The 18,640-nt window shown below is 40.0% G+C and overlaps 1 protein-coding gene across 1 annotated transcript; it reads left to right on the top strand.

Moving 5' to 3' along the window:
• The first annotated feature begins 282 nt into the window (after positions 1 to 282).
• On the top strand, positions 283 to 17,473 carry NPHP1 (nephronophthisis 1 (juvenile)). Its single transcript, XM_010291722.1, has 18 exons — positions 283 to 339; positions 796 to 932; positions 1,379 to 1,583; positions 1,889 to 1,990; positions 2,838 to 2,929; positions 3,471 to 3,513; positions 4,053 to 4,137; positions 4,777 to 4,871; positions 5,533 to 5,661; positions 6,840 to 6,914; positions 7,620 to 7,730; positions 9,432 to 9,514; positions 10,810 to 10,886; positions 11,720 to 11,816; positions 11,979 to 12,091; positions 14,462 to 14,535; positions 15,339 to 15,383; positions 17,195 to 17,473. Exons 1-18 carry the CDS (start codon positions 283 to 285, stop codon positions 17,471 to 17,473), a joined length of 1,899 nt encoding a protein of 632 aa, XP_010290024.1.
• Positions 17,474 to 18,640: the final 1,167 nt, after the last annotated feature.

Below are 18,640 nucleotides of genomic sequence, written 5' to 3'. Positions count from 1 at the left end.
CACTCATCTGATTTCCAGGCAGAAGCAACACGATAGCTGCTTCCGAGCCCTCAAGGGCTGAGGTAGTTTTAAGTGGGAACTTGCACATCGCAGGTAATGATCAGCTAAGCTGCCATTTGGGCTCGTATTGGTATTTGTCAAGCTGCATACACACACAGCTGGGCGAGGGTATGAGGATCAAAATTCACAAGTTTCAGTAAGCACGCATGATTTGCGTCATCCATCTCTCCAACTTTTAGGAAAACGCTATCTATCTGTCTGTCTATCTTTCAATGCAGATGTATGCACCTGAAGAAGTTGGTGGATGAGAATACAAATGCTCTTCATAGTTTGAAAAAAGTAAGTATGGGGACAAATTTATTAATGGTTTTCTCCAAAATGCATCATGGTGAGTGTTCAGAGAATGCCAGCCTCCTTTGATTTAAGATGCCTCAAGAGCAATGCCTAGCACGGCAGAACCCCCAACTGGGATCTCTGAAATCCATTTATATAATTTAAAAGCACGTTCTTCATGCTTTATTACGTAGAAATTCTGTTCTTAAGATCTTTATCAATCTAATACATTATAAAATGTTTATCAACCCAAAGCATCATATTGGAAGCGGAGAATGCCGATTTGAAATTTAACACAAAATTTCACTTTGGCAGCATAAAAGGGCAAGAAAGATGTCACTAAACGGGGAGTGACAGCAGACCAGGAAGGTGAAAGTTTGTAAGACATGTCTGGAAAACTAACCTAATAGGGGAACTTTAACATGTATTCTTTGAGCAATTTGTTGTGTTGTTCTTTCTCAGGCTGATGAGCCTGCGCCTGTGGGGAATTATAATCAGAGGAAAGAAGAACAAGAAAAGCTATTGCTAAAACTCTCTCAGCAGCTGCAGAAACTTGTTCTTGTGTTGGATCAGGGTAATGTGACTACGAATTATGCAGTGTAAGTAGCTTAAACAAATACAATCTGCACTTTCATAGAATTGTACATGTACGGTTGGAAAGGACCCTGAAAAATTGTTAGCTCATCCCTTTTATTATCTTAACATACAGTTAAAAAAGAAGTACTGAAGAGCCAGCTCTTATGGGGCTTTTTTTCTTGATGCAATCAAGAAGGACTCGCTGGAATTTTCTAAGGGTGCTGGTTAATGGCTGAAATGTAACGTGTCTGTTGAGAGGAGAGGATGCAATGCAGTCTGTGCCCTTAGGGAGGAATTGCCATTGGCATTTTGGAATTTTTTCGGACCAGGACAGAGAGTGAAACACAGGAATGAAAATTCTGTATCTGGAGAATGTCCTTGCAGAGAAGCCCATATTGCAAGGCTTTACAGAAATTTCAAGAAGTTTTGTTAAAATAATAAAAAAAAAAGTTTTATTTATTTTGGGTAGGGATGAGGAACATCAGAAAGATGCTCAAAGAGAAGGTGAAAATAAAGATGATGACGAGAGCGAAGATGAAGATAGTAGTGGGGAGGAAGACAGTGAAGACACAGATGATGATGATGAGGATAAATTGTTGGATGATCCAAATGTTAAAGAATGTATTGCAGTTGGAAACTTTAACGCACAGCAGGAGGGGGATCTCACATTTACGGTAAATATGTCTCCTGCAAATCACTCTGTATTAAGCAATAACTATGATTAAATCCTATGCATCTGGGATTCAGCCGGTTCCTTGCAGGATTCAGGGGGAAATGGCTTTTCTCAGTGGACATTTGGCTTGGTGGAGTCCAGTGTCCTTTTGCCACCTTCTGTAGTGGCAAGGTCTGTTGCGGTATTCTGTGACCTCTCTTGTAGGAAAAATTAAGCTTTCATGTTTGTTGGTTTTTTAATTGTGCCTGGAGCTGTTTTGAAATATTTGATTGTCTTTTGTCTTTGTCTCTCCTTCTAATGGCAAAGAAAGGTGAAGTCCTACTTATACATGACAAGAAGGCAGATGGCTGGTGGGTAGCTGAAAACTCGAAAGGGGAGAGAGGCCTCGTTCCTAGAACCTATCTTGCGGTTAGTGTGCTGCAATCATCTTCTGTTTTAGTCTCACCTCTGTTACTTTATGTATATTAATGATGATATAGCTGCATAAAATTAGTCACAGTGCTTAAATGGGGACACACAGCAATGTTTTGCCAGTTATTTGGAAATAACACCATATTTGTATGCATGTGTATGGAGATCACTAGCGAAAGTAGTATTTTTGTGCCTTAGGAAGACATGACATATAAGTGCAGAAAAGTTTCTTAAATATGAAAAGCATAATCTTCGTCACTAAAGGTCAAGTCCAAGCTGCAATGGACTAATTTGTGCTTTCAGTAATTTATATGAAATGTGAGTCCATGTAAATGTTGGAGTATCTTGTAATTCAACAGATTTTAAAGCTTTGTAACTTTTTTTTTTAATTTTTAGAGTCGCTTACACATGTTAGTTTATGTACTTATGCACCTATATATCCAGTGTACAATTGTGGTGAACATTTAAATGTGGGTACAGAGTTTGGATTGAGTGAGTCCTGTTAGTCCAACCTTCACCTCGTGGAACACAGCTTTTCACAAAGTAACTAAAGAGGATGTTGAGTAGCTAGCTTTTCACTTCAGGATGCTGATGTATTTCTCTTTCTAAAGAGTCCATTTTGCAAATGCATTCTCTTGCTTACTTATAGGAATACTCCAATCTCTTGCTGTAGCTGCAGAACTGAAGGCAGTGTTCTGCAGTTACAGTAGTCTGGAGTCATACATCACAGACAAAAAAGTCTCCTCTTCTAAACCATTAACATGTGCTATGGTTAGAGAAAGCAGAAATAAGAACAGAACTGTGCAGAAATCAAGCACTTTGCCATTTTAAATCTGAATTACAGGTCCATAATGAAGATGGTGAAAGCCAAGAACAAAGTGAAGAACACATAGAAGTGGAGGATGAAACAGCAGATGGAACTGAAATTAAAAAAAGGTAAATGGAGTGATGTGAAAGCAAGTAAGGATAAAATTATTCCTGCTCTTCCTTAAATCTGGCAGTGCACTTCTTACAGTGAGAATACCTCACAAGGGTATTTGGTTCTTTGCACTTTTCAGTACAGCAGTCACTTGCTTTTTTTTCAATTTGCAGACACACTTACTTCAGTAGGTTTCTTGGGGAATTTTGCTTTGTTTTCCAAAGATTTTCCTCTTTGGAAGATACTTCCTGTTGATATTGCAGGAAATGTTGGGTTTTTTTTAATCTTCCCTTTTTCTTGGAGATCTTTTGGAGTCTCTTCAACAAGTATATTACACGACCCGTATTTTCTTAGTCTTTTTTTTTAAATTGAGTTCTGTTCCAGCTCATGAGACAGTCTAGTACTTAGTCTTAGTGGCTGGAAATATGTCATTATTAGTATCTCAGATAGATATGGGTATTATGCTGCTGCTATTGGAAAACAAGGCAATATTTAGTGTTTAAAGTTTTATCCACACAGGGATGATACATTATAAAAACTACATTATTTTTCTTCCAGAACAGATTCTCATTGGAGTGCTGTAAGAAGAGCTATCGCAGAGGTAGATGTATACCTTACATAGCAACTTTATCTACCATAATGTTAATTATTTTGTAGACAAGGTTTGCCTTTTACCAAACACTGTTTCTCAGATTCCAGACCACTGTTTTTAATCAACATCTCTGTTTTGTTTTTTTGTAACAAGAAATGCTACAAAAATGTTCTCTAATGCTTTAGAAATAGGCTGCAGCCCAGCCCATGTGGCTGAATGAAGATGCAATTAAGATGTCTTTTGTTGTTTTGCCACAGTAGTACTATACCATTTCTTTTTCATGAGTGTGGTTTTGTTCTGTAACTGGCTGCTCTGCTGCTGCTTTGAAATGGAAGAGGGGTTTAACAAAAGGGGAAGTCTGGCTGGTTTTATACATGAAACAAAGTAAAAGTACCTGAGGACGGGCCAGACTAGCTTCAGGTGAGAAGAGATTTCTGATGCCCCAGGTCTTTGATACTGGTTGTGTGAGAGTTCTAAATTAGAATTAGCTGTTAAATAGCAGGAATACTAATATTCTGTTTTGTTTTGTTTTGTTTTGTTTGTAATAGAATGACACAGTAGAGGTACTGGCAACCACAGGAGCAGTTCCTGCAGGATTCCGCCTATCCACACTTTTCCAGCTCTTAGAAGAAGGTAAGGTTTTCTCACCATAATTGTAGTGCAGGATTCTCAAGTGTCTGTGCTGAGTTTCCTATCCTGGTTACTAGCCTATTGGACTGAATTCAGTATTGCTTAATTATAATTGGTGATCTGTACAGGCTATATTGACCCATCAAATAATGTATAAAGGGCTTTTTTTTCTTCTTCAATTAAGTTTTAATTTATCTGTGTGAAATCCTGGCCACATGAAGGCAAAGACAAATTTCCTAATGAGTTCAAAGATTTTCCTCTTTGCAAGATACTTCCTGTTGACGTTGCAGAAAATCATGATTTTTTTAATCTTCCCTTTTTCTCAGAGATCTTTTGGAGTCTCTTCTCCGAGTATATTACACATCCCGTATTTTCTTAGTCTTTTGTTTAAAACTGTTTCAAGTCAATAGCTCTTTTTGTTATTTAAATTACTGTGCTTCTGGAATCAAATACTGCAGAACACTTAGACTTTTACAAATAGTAAAAGTACCCTTTTTAAAGGGTGCTTGTAGAAGATAACTCCATAGTTTTTGTTTGGACCAGTCAAATATTCAAATGGACTTTAACCACATCTGAATTTTGGGTGTCGTTCATTTTGTGGCAGTAAGATTATAAAAATTTTAAAAATTACTCTTTTTGCAGGCAGTCAGTTTCGAGCAAGTTACTTTTTGCAGCCTGAACTTACTCCATCACAGCTGGCTTTCAAGGACTTGGTGTGGAACTCTGAAAAAAATACTGTGAGTATTACTGGTAAGAAAGCCACGGTGCTTTTGGTTTGGGAGAAATGGCAGGGTAGATGTGAATTGCTAGCAATATGTCGTGCTGGTGGGTAAATGGTGCTGTGAAACAGGTGATGGATTTTGAAGTCAATCCAGACTCCTTAGGCAGTAGATGTTATCACATCCTACTCTCTAATAGGCAAAATATCGGTCCAAGTTGTCATGTTGGGTATCTTTTAAGAGTCATGTTTCATCTTAAGTTTGTGGGTTCCGTCCTTGTCTGGGGTGGAGCAGATCTGCATGGGTGACTAATCTGAAAATTTTTAAACCACATACTTCTGCTAGGCACTGTGAAATCACAAATTTAGTTTGTCTTCTTTCATTTTGGCTACTGATTATGTCTTCCATCTCCACCATTTTTAGAGTATTTCATTCTTCTCAAACTTTGACAGGATCTTCTAGCTGTGACGTTAAAACATTTGTAGCAATCTCCTTAGAAGAGAGCTAAAGGCTTATGAAGAAATTTTGTTGCTGCTGCTAATACTACACAAGCTTTGTGGTTAGAAGAATCTGGTCTAGGGAACACCATACTCTATCATCTCAGTAAATAAAAACAAACTGGTACCACATTCAGGAGCAGCCTGTAGATTTAATCCTTCTTCTGTTGTCTATATTTCAGATCTATCCTAGACCAACTCGAGTATCCCTGATTGTAACTTTATGTAGCTGTAAAATGATTCCTCTCCCAGGAGTCAGTATACAGGTTCTCAGTAGACATGTTCGACTCTGTCTGTTTGATGGCAATCGGGTAAGTTGTTTGGCTATAAAAAAAAAATCTTGAGGGGTTGTAGATCTTTCGCGCTCCGGTCCCTCCGGTATAGCCTACTCCTCCAGTTGTCTCACTTGGAGAGAGACACACACATATCTGCCTGCCAAGCCGTTTAACTTACTCTCCCATTAGTCTGGCTTGATACTCACCTGCAATCACATGCTGACATACACTCACTCTCTCCAGTTGCAGACACCACAGACAGGTAGGCCCCCAGTGACCTGTGGTCTGGCCAGCTGCTGGTACCTAGACATACACACTCATGCATTCAGAATAGAGAGCCCCTTCACCCAGAAAAATAGTTATAAATGGAGTCTAATGAGAAAACAGGCCAGACTGCACTGATTAGGTGCCAGGCACGGCCAGACATGCATGCTTATCCCTCTATTCCCCCCTCCTTGTTACTTCACAAAGCACCTTGATCCCTCCCTTTTTCTGCCTTTGGTTTCTCCCCTGAACACCCCATAGTAAATCAGGGCAGTCCCAAAATGCTCTTCCCCTGCAGGCAGTGTCTCATACCCCTAAGCAGTAACCCCTTTCAGTGAGGTGATCCAGCGAGCCGCTCCTCTTGATTCATCGCGATGGGAGTCACACCCAGCCCCTGGGGCTAAGGGCTGTCCTGGGTGGCCCTGGGAGGGGCTGGGGTGGGAGCTCTGTTTCTCCATAATTTTGGTTCCCCCACCTGCCATTGTGCCTCTTTGCTCCTTTATGTTTGTGGAGATGAGCCTTTTCTGGGCTGGGCTGATCTCTCCTGTGATGGGCCTGGGAATAGCTGGGTCAAGGTCATATTCAGATTCCCCTACCCGCCGTTGATCCTCTGTGCTCCTTTGTGCGTATGTGTAGAGCAGCTTTTTATAAGAGAATCTAACGCTGAAGATCTGGCAGTTTTCTTCCTGCTGCACTGTGCTCTTGGGGGCAAAGGGAATATTACTGGTGTATGTGAATCCAGGATGGTTGGAAAGCGCTTTGTGGCTTCAGAGAAAACTTCCTCTGTCGTCCTTTAAACTGAAATCATCTGATAAAGTTGAAAAGCAAGTGTAATTTTATCTTTGTTGTGTGCAGAGTGTTGGATTAATCGGGGATAATACTGCATTTTCTTAAAGCTCCATAGCTTACCAAAAAACTTGTCTTAGCTTTTTTTACTTGTAATATTTTAGGTGCTGAGTAACATTCACACAGTGAGAGCTACATGGCAGCCTAAAAATCCTCAAACGTGGACCTTTTCTCCAAGGGTAGGTATCTTGCTCAGGGAGTGACATAGCCAGTAACCATCTGTTTACAGCATCTGTTACTTCTGGCATTTGTGTTGAAATAAAATGTATTGCAACCAAAATGAACATGCAGAAGAGAAAAGACTTGCTGAAGTGCATGAATTAAAATGAAACCAAGTGTTCTAGCAAAAACACTTTGGAGAAAAGAGTTGAGGGGTAGGAAAAGCAGCAGAAGGGACTGGTGATCCAGCCCGTGGCACTGGTTAGCTTTGAATTGATATCAGGCGCATGCTACGTGGTGCTCATGGAAAAGAGAAGACACTAGCCTCTTCGTATGTGAGCTTTTGCTTTGATTTCAGTAAAAAAAGAACACGTTTCCATGTTCCAGGTGCCATGCTCACAGTTGCATTGACATGTTTTACCCCAGTTGTTGCTGTGTTCTTGGAGGGAATTAGGTGCTTTTTGACGTCTAAAGTGCTTTAACAGCTTGTCGTCACACACAAAAAATGTACCTTGGTAGCATAGCTGTGTTTCATGGCAAGATAAAGAATAAGAGGAGCAAGGTTTCAACTGAAATTGTTTCTCTACTTGGCAATTTCTTTTATATGCAATGGGATTGGGTCTGAGATCTGATGTGAGGGATGCGTTCGATGGCCTTTAAAAATCAGAGGTTTTTTTAATAGGTACGTTCACCTTATTCACCTTTTGCCCCCCTCTCTGTATTAGGTAACAGGCATTTTACCCAGTTTGCTCGATGGTGACTGTTTTGTCAGGTCCAACTCTCTGTCTTCAGACATCGGTGTATTATTTGAACTTGGCATCACTTATATTCGCAATGTAAGTGTGTAAATTTGCAGTATATATCATTCCAAGCACAGATTTATAAAGTGAACCTGCTGTCCCATATTTGATGTTAAGCCGTAGTATCCCAGCAGCAAACTCTGAGATCCGCATGGAAATTTAGCTCAACTTTTCCTAGCTTACTATAAGATTGTCTTCCTTTTGGCTTCTGGGAGGGAGGAGAGAGATGTTGGGGTTTGGAACTTTTAGTTCTAGTCAGCGGTTAGAGAATAAAAGACTTTCTGACTAGTGGACATGAATGTATCTTTAACACTGAAATAATTTCTGTTGGTCTGCCAAAAATCTCACATAATGTGATCGCAAAGGACCAATTCTCTTTTCGCTCCTGTGTTGTTTTTCTATCTTTTTGTCATTTGTTTCAGACTACTGTGCTATATAGTTTGGAAACTACATTTTTAACTGTTTAAATAGTATGGGCACTGGTTTCTATCTGCGATTGATACACATATATCCTACCCATGTAGGATATGCTTCTGCAAAGGACAACAGGTAGTGACACAATAGATGGTAAAGCCTGTAAGAGCTACTGTAATAGAAGGTGGATGCATGCAGGAGCATAAGAAACACTAATATTTGGAGGATACAGTGGCTTTTTTCTTTCACTGTTCTGAAAGATCTCAGCCATTTTGTCTACAAGACTGACTCGAGTCTTGCTGCCTCTTACATTTACATTAAGTGGCATTTACATGCTACTTACGTTTTCATTAAGGTCACAATCTTCCTTAGATGAATCTTGGAAATCAAATAAATCATGGGTGAAAGATGGAAAGTTAACAGTTAGCAAGCAGGGTATTAAATGGTGGGCAACAATTCTGAAAAGATGGACAGAGAAATTGCAAAGGGGTGTATCGCTGCGTTTTCTCTTTCTCTAACACCTGTATGAACTTAGGGTGCAAGAGTGTAGCGCCTATGGAGATGTGGAGTATATGATGGATAAGTGTACATCTGTAGGGAATTGGACTATGTAAGTCCTGGTGATGAACAGCATGTTGCTAAGTAATGGTTCACTGAGACCTAATGGGCCAAATGGCCCTCCTCACGCTAACTGGAGTTGTCAAGATTATGCAAAGTTGTCTGCTTCTATTTACACTGTAAGTTTAAATAAAGGCTGGAGCGTTTGCAAATTCCTACCTGTTGTTAGTGCTTTTGGGGTCTGGAAACTGGATGGGCTGGTGCACGGGATCAGCTAGCTCCCTTTCCCAGGCACTGGGTCTGGTACTATGCGTAAAGCCTTCTGATGCACAGGGTCACTGGCTTGGAAACGGTTGACTGGAATCAGACAGGTAAATCGTCTGGGTATATTTTTTCCCCCTCTTTCTTTCTGTCCTGCGTTCTTTAGAGCATCAGTGCAGGTTTGGGGGTTTTTACCTTTTGTGTCTGTGCATTTCTTCTTTTTCAGGAGCTTGATATACTTAGGTTTCCCTTAAATATGTATTCTTTGGCTTCGTAAATCCTTGTCTCTTAAATATGTTCATGGATGATCAACTTCAGCATAACTGTGTGTGCTGCTTGGTAAATGTCTTCAAACACCTGTGAATGTGACATAGTCAATGTTTGCTTACCACAAATCTGTGGCTTTTACCATTTTAATGCGATTATTCTAAATAATTGTTTGGTTTAGTTACTAATTCTGGTTTAGCTGCTCAAGTTATTTACGTTTCTCTTTTTTTTTTCTAGTCAACAGGTGAAAGAGGAGAGCTAAGTTGTGGCTGGGCATTTCTGAAGCTTTTTACTTCTAATGGAATGCCTGTTCCTCCCAAGTAAGTTTATTATGTTTTCCTTTCTCTCTTTCTGTATTTATATATGTATGTATATAAATATATTTTAGGCTAGGAGTAAAGTTCATATTTCATACTTACACACTTATAAGGGCAGGTGCAATCCAGTCTAATGTACAGGTTGTACTGGGTCTTTCAGTGAGATTGCTGGTCCTGCTTCCACACCCAGCGTACGTTCTACTCAGTTTGTGTGGGAAAAGTGCTCCCTGGACCCAGCACTCAGGTTTGAAATGTTGCAAGTTATTATGTGTTTAAAAATATTCTTCAGTGGAATTTTAAAATTATGGAAATGTTCGAGTTAGCAGGGAGTTATTTAGAGTTCTGTTTATAAAAAATAGAATCATTACCTAAATTGAAGGTGACAATCTCCTTTTTAGTTCTGGCCTCCTTATGTGCACTTTGCTGTATATCCCTTTCCCATTTGAAAATTAGGAGATTGGTTTATCAGACTTGGAAGCAGGAGAGAGTTGTTGTGAGTTAATCCCTTATCATTCACTTGGAGCATGTGAATAAGCTTATATTTTGCAGCTGATTTGTGATTAGTTGATGGGTCCAACAATCTTAAAGAATAACAAAATGTACATATTTCTATTTAATAAAATGTAGGAAAGCTTTCTGTTAATTTACAGAAATAAGTCATTGTACATCAGACTGGCAATACTTGTTTTTTACTAAATATAGAGATAGATATATATGGGTATCCTGAAGATATTTGAATTACAGGGCAAAAAAAACCCCACGGGAGACTTCTACTCTTCTATAAGTCTCTAAATCTCTTCTAAATCTGCTCTCTAACATTGTTTTTCTATTCCATTAAGTTAAACATGGTATCTAGAGAGTGAAATTGCATGCTTGCTTCAACAGTGACTTACTCTTGACAGAACTGGGATTACATTATTCTTCAACATTTTAAACTTTCCATATCTAAAATTTGATAACCTAAGCGATGACTCCTCAAATACATTTTAGTGAAACAATTGCTAAATTTAATCTAAGAAAAATATTTGACTCATGTGGAACAGAATCAGTGTTGCTAATTTCTTTTAAAATCATTAACTAGCTTCCCAATTTAATACAAGTTTCAGATTTATCATTTGAGTTTTGGTTACTTAGTTAGGTGTAGTCATTTCATATCAAACACTAGTCATAACCTCAAGCACCGTGTCAGTTTATTTGAGATAGCAGGGTTTTTTTTTTTTCTTTCTTGGAGAGCGATTGTGCTGTTCTCGCACATCCTTACATCTTTTTATTTTAACTATGCTGCTGCTCTTTCACAGGACGTATGAGCTGCTACTGAATGGTGGTACTCCCTATGAGAGGGGCGTTGAGGTTGACCCATCAATATCAAGAAGAGGTGTGATTTCTCATAAGCGTTATATAAATGAAATGATACAACAAATGCTATACCTATTGTACAACAGGCAGTGCTCAGCCAGGGCTGTTGTTAGCATGCAGTCACCACAGCCTGATTTTGTTTTGTGTGTTCTCATTTTGCATGAGAGAGTTGATTGTTAGGGCTGGTGGGATTCAGAACTGTCTGCCAGTGATAATGTTTCTGTAATTTCCAGTGTTTGCAGGTTGAGGATTATTTCTGATAAACGTATTAAATTATTTCTTTAACTGCACTTAACGCTTCTTGCCTATGGGGTGATGGTACAAGGCTCAGCAGTAACGCTGGTCTAAAGAGTTTCCAAGTCCCACATCATCAATCCCATGTCACTTATGCACAAGTTCCACATGTGCATAAATACGCTACAGAACATCTGTACTGGTTCTTCCCTGTGGGGTTGAAGAAAGCTTCCCTAAGAGTTGGTTCAGATGATAGACCACTTGTGTTTTAAATAAGGGCCGCCATGGCTTTCCTCTGGAAGCTGTAATAATACCCATTTGCCAGTGACACATTCTGCAAACTATAGAAGGCCTTTACCTTTTGGGTTTGGACACTTCCTCCACGTTACTCCACGTGTATTATGAATCCACTATCCTAGAGAGAGATAATAGCTTATGTAGACCAAATGTTGACATATTTTCACATGTTCAATACCTCCTCGGTTTTAGACCATCCTTAAACCATTACAGTTGTAGCAAAATGTCTCTTGCCAAATTTAAATGTACATTCTTGTAATATAATTCTTAATGTTCTTTCAAAATGACTGATTTCATATTGGGCATTTATTTCTTAAGCAGGCAGTGGTGTTTTTCATCAGTTTATAGCACTCAAGAAACAGCCTGTGCTTCTAGTGAAACTGCGGTCATTAAGCATGCAGTCGAAAGACATCCTGAAGTAAGTATGCATGTGTGCTTTATGGAGATTCATGGAGATGCCAATATGAGCTAATAATAATCTCCATGAAGCTATCATTACCCTCAAGTTTTGGTGAACAATGCTTCGTAGGAGCAGTTTTGAATAAAAATCTCAACTGCATGTTGTTTCTTTTCCCAATAGTTTGCTACCAGAAACATTAATTGGCAGTATGTGCTACATCCATCTCTTACTATTTTATCGACAAATACTTGGTGATGCACTCCTGAAAGACAGGATAAGCATGCAAAGCACAGGTAAGAACTGCTGTTGTGAAGAACTCTGTATTGGAGAGTGTGTTGGAGAAAGATCAGGTTCCTAAAGAGAATCACTCTCTCCAGAGTCTCCCATTTGTAAGAGAAAGCAGGGGTCTGCAGGAGCAACTCACTGACACAGGGTACTCGTAGAATTTTACTCCCTGGTATTGCTGGCACTGACCGACCATCTCACAAGGTTAGGAAGTCATGCTCCCTGTGTAGAGGGTTTCAGTGGTTTAACTTTCAGTCTGCAGATGTTGTGGGGACAAATAGAAAGCTGTTGTCCCTTTTATTAAAAGGGAACAACGTCTTGCAGTGAATAACCCCACTCGGTGTGTTTGCATTTCAAACTAGTAATATTTCAACTCGCATCTAATGTCTTGCCCTGTTTGACATCAGTTCACATAGCAGAATGCAAAAACCACAAGAATGGTTTCTGTAACTATTAAGTGTTTTCAGTGAAATTCTCATTTAAAAAAAGCCTATGTGAATAAGTAAAGGGTTATTTATAAATAAATAGAAATAAATAAAAAGCAAGTAAAGGTAAAGGATTATTTGGAAGAGAAATGTTTCCTTTTCACCACCCATGCAATGAGAGATTAGACATGCACACAGGTTTACTCATTCATTTCTAGTGTGTGCGTGTTCTCATGAGTTATAGAAGAGATTAGGCAGATCTTTTTGTCACTGAGGCCAAGTCATCCTCTTTTGTTTTTACTTTTTAATCATTATTTACTTATTGGCCAATGCAGCAAGGAGAGACAGAAGTGGAAGAGTTCTGGTTTTAGAAGTCGGTATCTTGCTCTGATTTTGGAACCCTGTATCTTATTCCTTCCACATCTTTCCTTCAACAGAACTGTAATAGTTTAGTCTCCATTTTAAAATCACATTTGAAATATGGAAAAAATAACATTTCTTTACTGTACTACAGGTGAACTTATATTTGTATTGCAAAATAATTTTCTTGTGCTTTCTCCTCTGTTTCGTCTCCAGACTGAATTGTAAATCTGCTTATGCACTTGCTAACATTTTTAACTTACAATCTTTAGCCATACTTAGGCATCTGAATTACAGGTTCATCTTTCAAAGGTGCTCAGAACTGAACTCCCTGATTTTCTTGAACTTCAATATACATTCTGAGTATACCGATTTCAGTATTTGAAAGTCAGACCATTTAATAAACTAATGCTTTATTTAATAAACTTACCACAGAGAAACCAAAAATGCTTAGTTTATAAAGGCCAGTTGAGAACTGCCATACTCACTTGATTAGATCTTTATAATGTAGGACAATAGATCAGGCTGATGACCTCTCCTGGAGTTAAGTTGCATCCATCTGGATTCAGTCGTGATTTGAAATGGTGTAAAGGGTTTACCCCAACATTTCAGAAGTTGTTCTGGTAGCCATTTTCTACTTCTTTCTGGTGTAACAAAAGAAGATTTCTCTTGTTTCAAAATGAACTATTGCTTTAGAAATAAGCAACTTAAAATGTCTGTTATATTTCACAAAAGCAATCAGTTCTGGCTTGCTTTTGTGAAATGTTTTGTTATTAGTAACTAGTTAGTATTTACAAAACTTTCCATCAACTTCAACATGAAGAAACAACAGTGTACATTAAATTTTTAACATCACAAGAGACACTTCCACCAGAATTCCTCTGTATGTCAGTTGTAGCACGCTAATAATCTTATCCACAGTCTCATTAACTAAAATAATGACAGGACCACTGCGCCCCTGGGGCTCAAGATTTGCTGTGCTTCGTAACCAAGAGCCTTGATTCCTGCCAGTCATGGGGAGGCAGCTCTGCCCTGCCTGGTATTGACAGAGCAGGTCTGTTCAGCTCAAACAGGAGACCCAGCCATCACCCGGTAGCTAACCTGAAAGGCATGCAGGAGACCTATGTACTTTGATGATGTGCCCCATTTGGTAAATTTACTATGCCACTTGCCCCGTTATCTTAAAATCGCACACAACACAAGCCAGATTAAAGTAGAATGAAAGTGTGTTTATTCATAACATCCAAATCAAGCAGCACAATTTCAGATGTTTATTAAAAAGACAGGTGCAGAAATGAGAAAACACACCTCAATCTACCCTTAGGTTAAAGCAGCAAGGTCTCCTGCTTGCTGCCTTCTCCTAATAAGACAGCAGTTGTTTTTTGTGTCTCTCCTCTCTCAGGTTTGCTACAGTCAGAGAATGCAGTTAGAGAGCTCTTCTACCTTCCCTGCTACTCTGGAGTACTATTACAGCTAATTTTCCCTTTGAAATAATCTGAGGGGAGAGGATGTGCTGAATACCTTGATGTGTTGATACCTTAGAAACCATCCTGTTTCTTCCTCAGCCTTGAATGTGTTTGTCTTCTGTTTCAGATTTAATCTGTAATCCTATTTTAGCAACTTTCCCTCAACTCATGGATCAACCAGACCTGATGGACGCACTTCGGGTATGTTGTCTACGTAGCATTCAATTACATCTGATGTGTCAGGATTTCCAGATAGTTTGCAAAATTTAAGCTTTTTTTTATCCTGTAAAAAGATAAGTGGAAAAGCCAAAGAGCAGAAGAGTCATGAATGTTTTCAAGTACGTGCAGATCTCATGTCTTAGTGCCTTCAAAATTGCAAGAGAACCCTTGAGTACATTCAGAAGGGATGCAAAGACCTAAATGGGCTAGTTTGAGCACTGCTAGCCATGTAGCCACAGCAGGAGCGCTGAGGTGGATTAGCTGTCTGAATCTTTGGTTTCTAGGACAGTGCTGCTTTCCTGACAGGTAGGAGCTGACTTAGCTTCTGACTGGCAGGACAGTGCTGACCAAATTTACACTACAGTGCCTTGCAGGTGTCCTAGTACCAGACAACAACAGCTGAGTTACTTCTGTCTGGAGGACACTACTAGTAGTTAGAAGTTGTCAGCCTTTGGGGTTAGGCTGTATTTCTCCATGCTTGTAGGGTGGAAAAAATCAGCCTCAGTTACGATTGTTTTTTTTTTTCCCCCTGAAAGGTGGATCCCCTTGACTTCATTTATATGGCTCTGATAATTGCAAGTCTCCAAATACTTGCATCTGTAAAACTTGGTGGAATGGCTAAACTGGCACAAGGGAGGAATGAGGAGTGTAAGGAAAGAAGTGGGACTGCAACAGGAGCTTAAACTACTGTGGGATTGTAGCGAGAGAGATTTTTGCAGCTAAGTAATGGGATTGCTTTAGATCTCCACAATCTTAGTCTGATTTTACATTTCATTTCATTTTAGAGCGCTTGGGCAGACAGAGAAAGAACGCTGAAGAGATCTGAGAAGGTAATAAATCACAGATTTTTCTTTGACATACATTCAATCTAATTTGAACTGGAGGCTTTCTGTTAGTGTTATTGCTGGTTAACTTTTCCTCTCACTGTACATTTATTTAGAACATTTAGATACGCTAAATGCAGTTCTTAATGTTTCTTACCCATATTTACAACAGTAAACTAGGAGAAGGAGGAATATGAAATTCACTTGTAACTTTTTGTCTCAGTGTTTGTATGTGGTTGTTAGTGGGGAAGCTATTACAGGTTCATACTCAAAGTGTGGCTCCCTTTCATGACGTGCTTCCAATAGTTGACCGGTAAAAGCTTTCCACTGGTACAAAAGGGGCTGTGTATGTCTGTCCACAAAATAACCTTTTCTCCTCCAGCCTCTGAGATCCAGTCCTCCCACAGTCTGCCTTGAAATTCTGCAAATCTCCCTACCTCAGACAGCTGTAATCTCCCATTTTGGCGTGTAGACAACTGGAGAAGAACTGAATTGTTCATGTCACCAGGCTTACCTGTACCTTGTCCCACCTCCTGTCCTCTGGACAAAGAGAAGCTGTAGATAACTGCATGAGAAAAGCACTGGCTCTTGATTCAAGACACTTTACTGCTTGGGAGCAGCAGCAGGATATTTCATTCATGGTGCATGCTACTGAATAGATACACAAGGAGATGTCCCCATTTAAGCAAACAAAACAGAATGCTGTTGAGTCAGAATGGCTTTTTCAAGGCCATTCATCCAAAATTGAAAGCTGATCTGCTCAAAGAACTAGTAACTCCTCTGTATCCCAGAACCATCCAGTTTTACCTGATTTGTCATGTGCCACTCCCATGGCAGGATTGCTGCCTGGCGAATTCTTACTCCTCCTTGCATGGTTCTGTGACGCTTAGCTGCTAAATCTCCTGCTGAGACGTGAGCTGTTCAATGCCAGTCATAGTGCTCACGTTTCTGGAACATTTCTGGAAGAGTCTTGGTGGTCAATGAGTTTTCCGGGAGACAGTGCTCTGTGTGTGTCCTTCTTGCATGAAGGGGTTTTTCTAGTGTACATGTGGCAAATGAGGCATGCAAATCTTGTCTAGTTAAAGTGGTTGGGATCTTTCAGTGTTTGATTAATTGAGCAGGTTGATTCTTAGCCTCTGGGTTTTGCAAGCTGGCCTTTACAGGGGACGGTGTAATTCTTGCCACACACAGAATGTCCTGTCAAAGAGGGAAATAACAGTACTTATGGCATGGACCTGCCTCCTGCTAAGACCCACGTGCTGCGAGGAGCGTGGGATTGTTGCAACTCTCTGCCTAGAGCAGTAAAGCAGCAAGTGGGGTCTGGGTTTCCAAGGCAGGGAGGATGTGGCAGTTCCCTGTCGGCCACGGCAAACAGTCCCAGTCTGTACCTGCAGAGGCCGTGGGCTACAGCTGTCACACACTGGTGTTTTTAGGAAGAAATATAAATACCCCATGAGGAAAGGGCTCTCAGTGAACATTGTACAGATTGCTGTTTTGCGGTAACTGGCAGCGTTTGGCTGCATATCGCTGCTCTTTGTCGTTTGGAAAGTATGTGGGTGGGAGAGCAGATTTTTTTTTTTTTTTTTTTTTTTATATAGTATAGTTCTTGGTGGTGAGTTTGAGGCTTATCTGAGCTAACTGATGTTTGTTTAGAAGGTCAAATCTCTTCGCGTTGTTATCCTGGGAGCTGGGGGTTAGTTGAATGTTTTCTTATTTGTTTGTGTTTCTGTTTTTTTTTCCTGTGTACACTACTTCTGTAGAAGCACTTGGCAACTGCATATTTGCTCTGAAGTATTTTCAAATACTCTTCTCTGCAGAGAGATCAAGAATTTCTGAAGTCTCTGTTTGTCCTGGTGTACCACGACTCTGTCTTCCCTCTCCTCCAGTCCACTTTCCTCCCTGCGTACAAGTGGGCTGAGGAAGAGTCTGAAGCATCTCGCTGGAAGGCGATTGCTGACTTTTTGAAAAAAAGCCGAGAGAATGATGGTGCACTTCAGTACCTGCTGTCGTCAGAAAACACTCACAAAGCCTTTGATATCTCAGAGCTAGCTTACGATTTCTTAGGAGAAGAGAGGCAAAATAATCCTGGAATATGAATGGATTATAGAAGAACAATACAGGCTACATAAGAACAGGCTAACAAATATAATAAATAAATTCTTACAAAACAGAAACTATGTGTACTATCTGAATTGTAATGAATATTTTAACATATCTATCATTTTGAGAGACTAAAATTATTTTATCAGTTTAACTAATGGAAATTATAGTTTAAATTTTCCCCTTTGCAATGTTGGACAAGGGGTTGTCTGTTGCTACATGTACCTGTTGTAGCCACGTTGAGTGTCGTATTTTGCTTAAGCTGAGCAAATGCTGAGGCAGCACTTTTATCCTCCCATGCAGCTTCCAATTAACTTCCAGTTTTGTTTTAATCAGGGTGAACAAAAGATTCTTTGTCCCAGTACCCCAGTAGACTGGTAACAGGCAAGGAAAATAGCAGTGATCTTTAAGAATGCTGCTGAGCAAGGTCAGCCAGGTTAGGAAAAAAAAATCATCTCTTGTCCAATCAGTGGACAGCAGCTTGCTCTGTATTTAGACTGTTCTACTGTTTTTCTTTCCCACTCAGGAAAAGGTTGGGTTATTCATAGGAATGTGCTTGACCCACCTAATACAAATAAAAGCTGGTGAGAATTCAGGGCATGCTACGTTTCCCCTGTGCACGGCCCTGCCATACGGTAGCTCCCTCTGTGCTGGCTTTCTAGGGCAGGCTAATGAGCTGCGGGGTATTCCTCAGGTGGACCGGGACCTTAAAGGCTTCTTTTCCCTGAGCAGCTTGTAACCACAGGCCATATGTGCTGCCTTGCTTCCACTGGGAAGTTATTAATCCGATTTCTCTTTTGTGCTGGAGCACCTGGATGCTTTCTCCACGGTGATGGGTATGTTGCCACCTTACCTGATCAGGTAGGCGGGCACCAAGTCACATGTGGGTTTAACTGCGAGCCAGGCACTAGTTTTGCCTGGTGTGAAAAGTTTTAAAATGCCACCTTTCAAAGACCACAGCATTTGTAAACTGGAGCCTCCAGAAATGCCACAAAGCACTTCCCTCCTGGGCCTAGGAGGGGCTCCGGCAGTAAGAAACATCATGGATTTGATCTTCGCTCTGTATTGTGCAAGAGGTTGGCACAGAAGCCAAATTCCTAGGGCATCACTTAGCTCTCCTAACAGGGAGATATGATATCTTACTAGGATATCGTCCTCCTCCT

This window comes from Phaethon lepturus, unplaced genomic scaffold (genome assembly GCF_000687285.1).
Source record: "Phaethon lepturus isolate BGI_N335 unplaced genomic scaffold, ASM68728v1 scaffold12867, whole genome shotgun sequence".
Classification (NCBI taxonomy): domain Eukaryota; kingdom Metazoa; phylum Chordata; class Aves; order Phaethontiformes; family Phaethontidae; genus Phaethon; species Phaethon lepturus.
The sequence above is the reverse complement of the archived record's forward strand: the minus strand, read 5'-3'. Positions and strand labels throughout refer to the sequence as shown.